The sequence below is a fragment of the Propithecus coquereli genome, unplaced genomic scaffold (genome assembly GCF_000956105.1).
Source record: "Propithecus coquereli isolate 6110/MARCELLA unplaced genomic scaffold, Pcoq_1.0 Scaffold143, whole genome shotgun sequence".
In the NCBI taxonomy this organism is placed as follows: domain Eukaryota; kingdom Metazoa; phylum Chordata; class Mammalia; order Primates; family Indriidae; genus Propithecus; species Propithecus coquereli.
This window is the reverse complement of record NW_012138636.1, coordinates 3,092,571-3,100,345: the sequence shown is the minus strand read 5'-3', so window position 1 is coordinate 3,100,345 and position 7,775 is coordinate 3,092,571. Positions and strand designations below refer to the sequence as shown.

Here is a 7,775-nt window from a genome sequence, read left to right as displayed (position 1 = left end):
GTGATACACATGGCAGTCAATCTTCTGAGCAGCTGGTGCAGAATCGTCCCCCTCCTCATCCAGGTTACCTTCTCGGGCACTGGAGCATCGACTGTACCTTTTGGCTTATCTGTGCCCATGTGCCTGCCCCTTTGGTGGGCCAAGGTGTTTTTCCAGCACCAAGCCTGGGAACGGACAGTCATGGGCTTGCAGATGATCGGCCCATCTTTGAGCAGCTTCCAGATCTTCTGATGGGAGTTGGCACTGTATTTCTGAGAGTTCTAGAATTTTAATCTGTAAACATTTCTCCCTTACTTTGTCCCAAGAAAGATTTAAATGTGCTTGATTTTGTACGTAGTCCTTCCAGCTCATCAATAAATCAGTTTCCTATTTTTAAACATTAAAAAGGTATGACATTTTTTGTTATTTTACCTCTAATAGTAAAACCTCTATTACCCCACATTCTATTTTTCATCAAAAATTTAAGCAAAACAATTTGGAGAAATGCTTTATTAGGCAACACGTATTTTATAAATGGATGGAATTTCCCACGGCTTAGATACCATGCTTTTTAAAAGTTCTTTGTGTGCATTTTCCCACTTTCATTAATCTCTTCTTTTTATCTTACATGCTTTTTTTCTAAGGCTTGCTCAGCCAATAACTTCTTGTTTTAAATATTTCATAAAAAATATTTGGGAGTATTCATATGAAAACGATGGTTATTTTCATAATTGTGCCCTTCTTTGTAGGATCCAAATCTAAAAAAAAAAAAGTAATTCATATGTAAAAACGATTCAGAAATGTACGTTCTTATGTAAAATTTCAACCATAATCTATTGTGGGTTTACTTATCTACCCTAATGCCAGAATCGATGTGATAAATTTATAAAACAGCAAATGAATAAATAAAAGAGGAATCATGCATGTGGGGAAGGCAGACTAAAATTGTAACCTCCAAAGTGCTCTTTCCATGGAATGGAATCTTCTGGAATGATCCATAAGCATAACTGTTCAAGAATTACTGGCTGAGGTGGCGAGGCAAGATGACCGACTCGAGACATCAGTCACCAGATCATCTCAGAAAGAAGGAGAAGTTTTAGATGGAAAAAACATAGCCCAGGTGTAATTCTGAGGGAGAAGTGCCAGAAGCTACTGGAGATTCCACAGGAAGAAGGTGCAGAGCAGAACAAGAAAGAGGACCTGACTAGACATTGCTCAAAAGAAGACATCCAAATGGCCAACAGGTACGTAAAAAGATGTTCAACATCACAAATCAGGGAAATGCAAATTGAAATCACAATGAGGCATCACCTCACACCTGTTACAATGGCTGGTACCAGGGACAAAAGATAACTGCTGGCGAGGACATGAAGAAAAAGGAACCCCTGTGCGCTGTTGTGGGAATGTAAATGAGAACAGCCACTATGGAAAACATTATGGAAGATTGTCAAAAAATTAAAAATAGAACTGCCATATGATCCACCAGTCCCACTTCTTGGTGTATATCTAAAGGAAAGAAATTAATGTCAAAGAAATATCTGCACTCTTATGTTCACTGCAGTGTTATTCACAGTAGCCAAGACACAGAATGAACCTGAGCGTCCACTGACAGACGAATGGATAAAGAACATGCGGCAGGTATTCATTTACACATATATATAAGGAACACTACTCAGCCTTTAAAAAGAAGGAAATCTTATCATTTGTAGCAACACGGATGGACCTAGAGGACATTGCGCTAAGTGACATGATCCAGGCACATAAAGAAAAATACTTCATAATCTCATTTATATGTGGAATCTATAATAGTGGAATTCATAGAAGTAGAGAGTGGAATGGTGGTTGCCAGAGGCTGGTGGGGGCAGTGGTTGGGGAGATGCTGGTGAAAGGATACAAAGCTTCAATGAGACAGGATGAAAAAGTTCTGGAGATCTAGTAAAGCACTGTGAGTACAGTTCACAAATATACATTCATTTGAAAATTGCTAGAAGAGCAGATCTTAAATGTTCTCACCACGATTTTTATTTTATTTTTCTTCTTCTTCTTTTTTTTTTTTTATTTTTGAGATAGGGTCTTGCTCTGTTGCCCAGGCTGGGGTGCAATGGCACAATCATAACTCACTGTAGCCTCAAACTCCTGGGCTCAAGGGATCCTCCTGCCTCAACCTCTCAAGTAGCTGGAACTACTGTAGGTTTGCACCACCGCGCTGCGCTGGCTTCACCACAACTTTTAAATTAAGGCAGGATTTCTACTTATGCCTTTGTTATTTTCATAATTAAAATGAGTGGGAAAACAGATCTAGCTCCCTTCACAGTTGGTTTGGATCAACCTGCAGTTGTAGTTAGCCAAACATATTTTATTTGAATTTCTCTACATTCCTGGTATGTGAAGAGTAAGGAAACAAGAAAATCTTTTCCTTCCCGGATCTTCTATCTTCCATTTAAGAAGTCATCTCATTCAGCAAAACTTTCTATTTTATTAATACCTCCACTGTTACTACTACAAATACCATTGTCGCCATTGCAACGAGGGTTTAACACTGAGCATTCACTGTGCATGATTCTAAGAGTTTTATGTGTCATTCGAACCTCAAAACACCTTAGGGTATAGGCACTACTATTGTTCCCATTTTTAGATGAAGGACTGGAAGCTTAGAGAGCTTAAGCAACTGGTGCAAATTTACCCAGCTGTTTACTGGCCAAAGTGAGGACTTGAACCAGGCAGATGACCCGAGAGCCCAGGTTCTTCCCAATCACGTTACACGGATACAGGGCAAGATAAGTACAGGAATTGAAGCAAATCAAAATTTGGTCATAGCTCTTCTCATTCACTGCCTACACTTTGGTACAATTTTTTCTTATTGTAAGGAGGGACAGGGAAGAAAAAGAGAATAGAGAAATGTCTTTTCCCCCACCAAAAATGAGAAATTTCTATAGCTATTAGCTGGTGAAAGTACTAGAAATGTCAAATAGTAATAATATTGGGGCATGTTCTGTGTTTTTTTGTTTTTTTTTTTTGAGACAGAGTCTCACTTTGTTGCCTGGGCTAGAGTGCCGTGGCGTCAGCCTAGCTCACAGCAACCTCACACTCCTGGGCTCAAGCGATCCTCCTGCCTCAGCCTCCCAAGTAGCTGGGCCTACAGGCATGCGCCACCATGCCCGGCTAATTTTTTCTATGTATTTTTAGTTGTCTGATTAATTTCTTTCTATTTTTACTAGAGTCGGGGTCTCGCTCTTGCTCAGGCTGGTCTCGAACTCCTGAGCTCAAACGATCCGCCCGCCTCGGCCTCCCAGAGTGCTAGGATTGCAGGCGTGAGCCACCGCGCCCGGCCCGTGTTTGGTTTTTTATGGAAGTTTCCTCTCATCACCCAGTTACGGGGGAGAACATGCACATCCTCCAAATCATGTGTTTTGCTGCAAATAGCTTTCTCAGGTAACTTCTATCAAAAACTAAACAAAACCAACCCCAATATATTTCACAAGGTAGAATGTCTGCAATGTAAATGAATTATCCATGCTCTGTAGTCTCAATCCTAACTGCACATTAGGATAACCTGGAAAGAATATTTTAGATCCCAAAGCCCAGGTACCACCCCAGGGGGTCCCGATGAGTTGGTCTAGGGAGGGGCCCCGGCAATGGTATTTTTTAAAAGCTCCCCCACGCGAACCTCATGTGCAGCCAGAGCTGAGGATCCCAGTAACCCAATGATGCCAGCAGGCTCCCTTCCCACTTACAAGCTCCGTCACTGACCAGCCAGGCAACCCCAGCGACGTTACTTTGTGTTCCTCAACCTGAGCTTCCTCATCTATGAAATGGGGATAACAAAGAGTACCAACCAATGCAGATTAACTGAGATAGCAAAGCACCTAGAACGGGGTCTGGGACACAGCAGCACTCAATATTAGCAACTGTAGTGATGACGATGATAATGATGATGGTGATGTGCCGTTTTATTTTTTTTACCTGAGGTTGGGAATACAACATATTTCTCAATTCCAGAGAGCAGGGACCATAACTTCAACCCAAGCAGGATTTTATCATCTTTACCATGGGCTCCCTTACCTGGAACAAACCTCTAGAACCAAATATAATTTCTAGCTCATTTTGAGGTGACATGGAAGTTCCCTAGAAGGGACACAGTAGCTCCTAATTGTAGCACAACGTAAAGGGACTCGCTCACCTGGGGTTAAAGTGGATTTTCTTGGGAACTTCTCGGTGGTCTATGACCACTCTCTGGTTGTCTCTGTAATGAATGGGGTCATCAGGGATCCTAAATTTGGCCATCTGAATTTCGGAATCACTCAGTTCAGCGCGGGAGATTCTGGCATAACCCAATCTGTAGCAAAAATAGAAACGATTTGTCAAGGTTTCATTATCCTATAGAAATATAATGAGGTCTAGGTGATAGCACCTTCATTATTAAGCCAACTTCCCATTTCTAACTCTATATATCGCAACTAGAATTAACTTGATTTATTCATCTAAATGTTGACAAAAATATTGCTTTTAGATTTAAATGAACAAGGAATATGCACACAGGTTTAATTAACCGAATATCCTTAGCAACCTTACTTCACCTTTTACGCTAATGAATATTCTGTCTGTACAAACTGCCTCCCACGCAATTATGGGAGGCCTAACTCAATTATGTTTTGAGTTAATAACAGGAATTCTTCAGAATGACAGGCGTGTATGCCTAAATTCCTTCTTACCTTTAAAAATCCAAATACCACATGCATATTTTCAGCCACACTTATAAGTATAAAAATCAAAGATGTTGTATTCCTGAAAAAATTCCACATCCTGTTTTGGCTTAGAGCTTTCAGTTCTCTGGGAAATTCAAAGCACTTTGTAGATGTTATCCAAATATTTCTTACTGAAGAGTTCAGATGGAAAAATGGGGGAACTGCCAGCAGCAAAGAATTCATTTTATTTTATTTATATTTTACTTCTTCGAAAAAAGTAGGTCAGCTTTACTCATTCACTTATTCAACGAAGTAAATATATGTATGTGGTCCTACTATGTGCAGACACTGTTCTAGGTACTGGGGACAGGTGGTGAACAGAATGAAGTCCTTGCCCTGTGGAGCTTTCTTTCTAGTTGGAAGCACACATTAAACACGTGTGCATGAACACAATGGATCTGGGTGACAGATATGTGCCAGGGGACACACAGAGAAAGGAGGACAGGCAGGGATGATGGCAGAGGTTGCAATTTTATGTCGGATAGTCAGGGCATACCTCTCTGATAAGGCGACACAGGAACAAAACATCGAATGAAGTGAGGGAGCCAGTCATAGAGATACTGCAGGAAGGGGGTTTTAGGGAAAGGGAACAGCCAATGCAAAGGTCCTGAGGTAGAAATGTGTGTGGTGTTTTGGGGACCAACTCCGCTGTGACTGGAGAGGTGCGTAAGAGGGACCGTCACAGGAGATGCGCTGGGGGTGGGGTGGGAGCAGATGACGCAGAGCCTTCCTCACAGGGCTGCTATAAGGACGTCGGGGGGTTTTCTGAGAGTGAGATGGGAATCCAGCAGAGGGTTTGGGGCAGAGGTCTGCGACGGCTCCTGGGTAGAGAATAGCCTTCAGGGAAAGGGTCGAAGCAGGGAGACCAGTTAAGAGGCCACTGCAATAACATAGGTAGAAAATGACAAGGGCTTGGTCCAGCATGGTGAGGGGAGAAGCACTTAAAACATAGCCTGTAACTACATACCTGTAACTGTATACAAAATCGAAACAGAAACCCAGAGCCAGGGCCTGCCAAGGCGGCAAGTCTGCCCACCGGGGAGGTAAGAAGAGCTGTAACTGAGCACCAGATGTGGCTTGGAGCTGTCAGGCTAATGCACTAGTCCAAGCTCAGGTCCCAAATCCCTGCGGTTCCTTGTCATTCTAGGCCACTGTCTCTAGTAAATCTAGGCTATTTATTAATATTTCCCAAATCTCTAAGGTCAGAGTTCTAACTCATTTCATAGACACTGCCTTCAAGGGTGCTCCAAAAGTTCCCTGAAGATAAGGAACCTGACAATCCAAATTTTCCATTAAAATAGGGAATCTCAGCCAGGCACATGGCTCACGCCTGTAGTCCTAGCACTCTGAGAGGCCGCGATGGGAGGATTGCTTGAGGCCAGGAGTTCGAGACCAGCTTGAGCAAGAGCAAGACCCCCGTCTCTACAAAAAACAGAACAATTAGCCGGGCATGGTGGTGCCCGCCCGTAGTCCCAGCTACTCAGGAGGCTGGCACCTTTCCAGCCCCACCGGCCTCATCCTTCCTCAGATCCACCCGGCACTCTTGCCCGGGGCTTTTGCACTGGCTGGTCCCTCTACGAGGAAGGGTCTCCTCCCCGGTGGCGACATGGCCCACTCCTGCCAATCCTGGCTCAAGCGTCAGCTTCTAGGAAGACCCGCCCCGCCCCTACGTACAGCTGCACCCACCTCCGCGTTCTGGACTCTCCTTACATGGCTCAGCTTTTCCCACCTCTCGTCACCCTCGAAAGTGACACATCCTGCAGTTACTCCTTCTGCTAGTTGTCCGTCCTCCCCCTGCCAGCGCGGGTCCTGCCCTGTCTTGCTTACAGCTTTCCCCCCGGGCCTGGCATCCATGCTGCTGGGTCAGTCTTGGCGAATGACGAATGGGTCTGCTTCACTGGACTGTCACTCATCACCGGACAAGCTCTGTCCCCACTGGGTAATATTTTTATATGGGATGGTTTTTTAAAAAATACCATTTACCTAGAGCTCTCACCACTGTAGAGTAGTGGCCCCAGCTAGTTGGTTAACTTACCCAAGATTACTGATTAGAAGCTGGTACAGCTGGAATCGAAGCCCAGGACTTCCTTATCCCGTGGTCCATGCTGCTTCTACCAAGCCACGGTCAAAAATGGTGCCATTCCTAACACGTGTTGACAGCTACGTACTTATCACACTTAATTGCTTCCACAGTCTCCTCGTTATATAATTAAGTTTAATTTGCTTAGCTATTTATACCTTCTTAAATCATGAGACCAGGCCTTGAAAAAAAAACGTTGAACTGCGTAACTAGCCAAATCAATGTTTGTTTAAAAAAGTAACAACAATTAATTGCTTCCATAAAGTTTTTCCTCTAAGATAGACCCAAAAGATCACAGTAATAACAGATGAAAAAAACAAAAACCAAACCCCTCTGCTCACCTGATCAGCCCTCGATACATAATATATTCACACCATCTGTCATGATCTGTGCTGTCGATATCCTAATAAAGAACAGAGAAGAGCACGTTTAAAGCATAAAAAAACAAAGCTCTACGCTGCATTGCCCCCCAAAAAATGTGATAAATATCCCTTTGTGCATGCTACTTTCTCTTCCTGGCCCCTACTGTTTCTTTAAGGTCCAAATTATTTGTTCGTTCTACAGATATTTCTTGAGCACCTACTATGTGCCCATCTAGCTCCTGTACTATATATGGGGGATACAAAGATGAAGGTGGTCTAGGAGAGGGAGTGAGGAAAATCGGTGACTACGCTATAGTCTTGGCTTCCTGCGGCTTTCCAAGCCTCTCATCCCAAGCAGAATTGACCACCTCTGCATCGGCCATCCTGTGTTGTGCTGTAGGCGCACGCCATTGTGCCAGTTCTTTGTTCTCATGTCTCTACTCTCCCCTTCCTGCGTGGAGGGGACTCTTCATCACTTCTGGCTGCCTGGTACTTAGCATGAAGCTTGGCGTTCAGCGGGTGCCCAATCTGTGTTTGTTAAATCGAATCATGGAAAAAAACACATTTCAGGAGCAATCATGAGTCTTTTTGATGTTGAAAGCTTGAGAC

The 7,775-nt window shown here is 43.5% G+C and overlaps 1 protein-coding gene across 1 annotated transcript in view; it reads right to left on the bottom strand.

Moving 5' to 3' along the window:
- Nucleotides 1-478: 478 nt before the first annotated feature.
- CWH43 (cell wall biogenesis 43 C-terminal homolog (S. cerevisiae)) overlaps nucleotides 479-7,775 on the bottom strand; it is a 68,897-nt gene continuing 61,600 nt past the window's right edge. Inside the window, 3 exon segments of the mRNA XM_012639899.1 lie at nucleotides 479-737; nucleotides 4,160-4,315; nucleotides 7,146-7,207. Coding sequence (XP_012495353.1) covers nucleotides 659-737; nucleotides 4,160-4,315; nucleotides 7,146-7,207 — 297 coding nt within the window. The 3' untranslated portion in view covers nucleotides 479-658.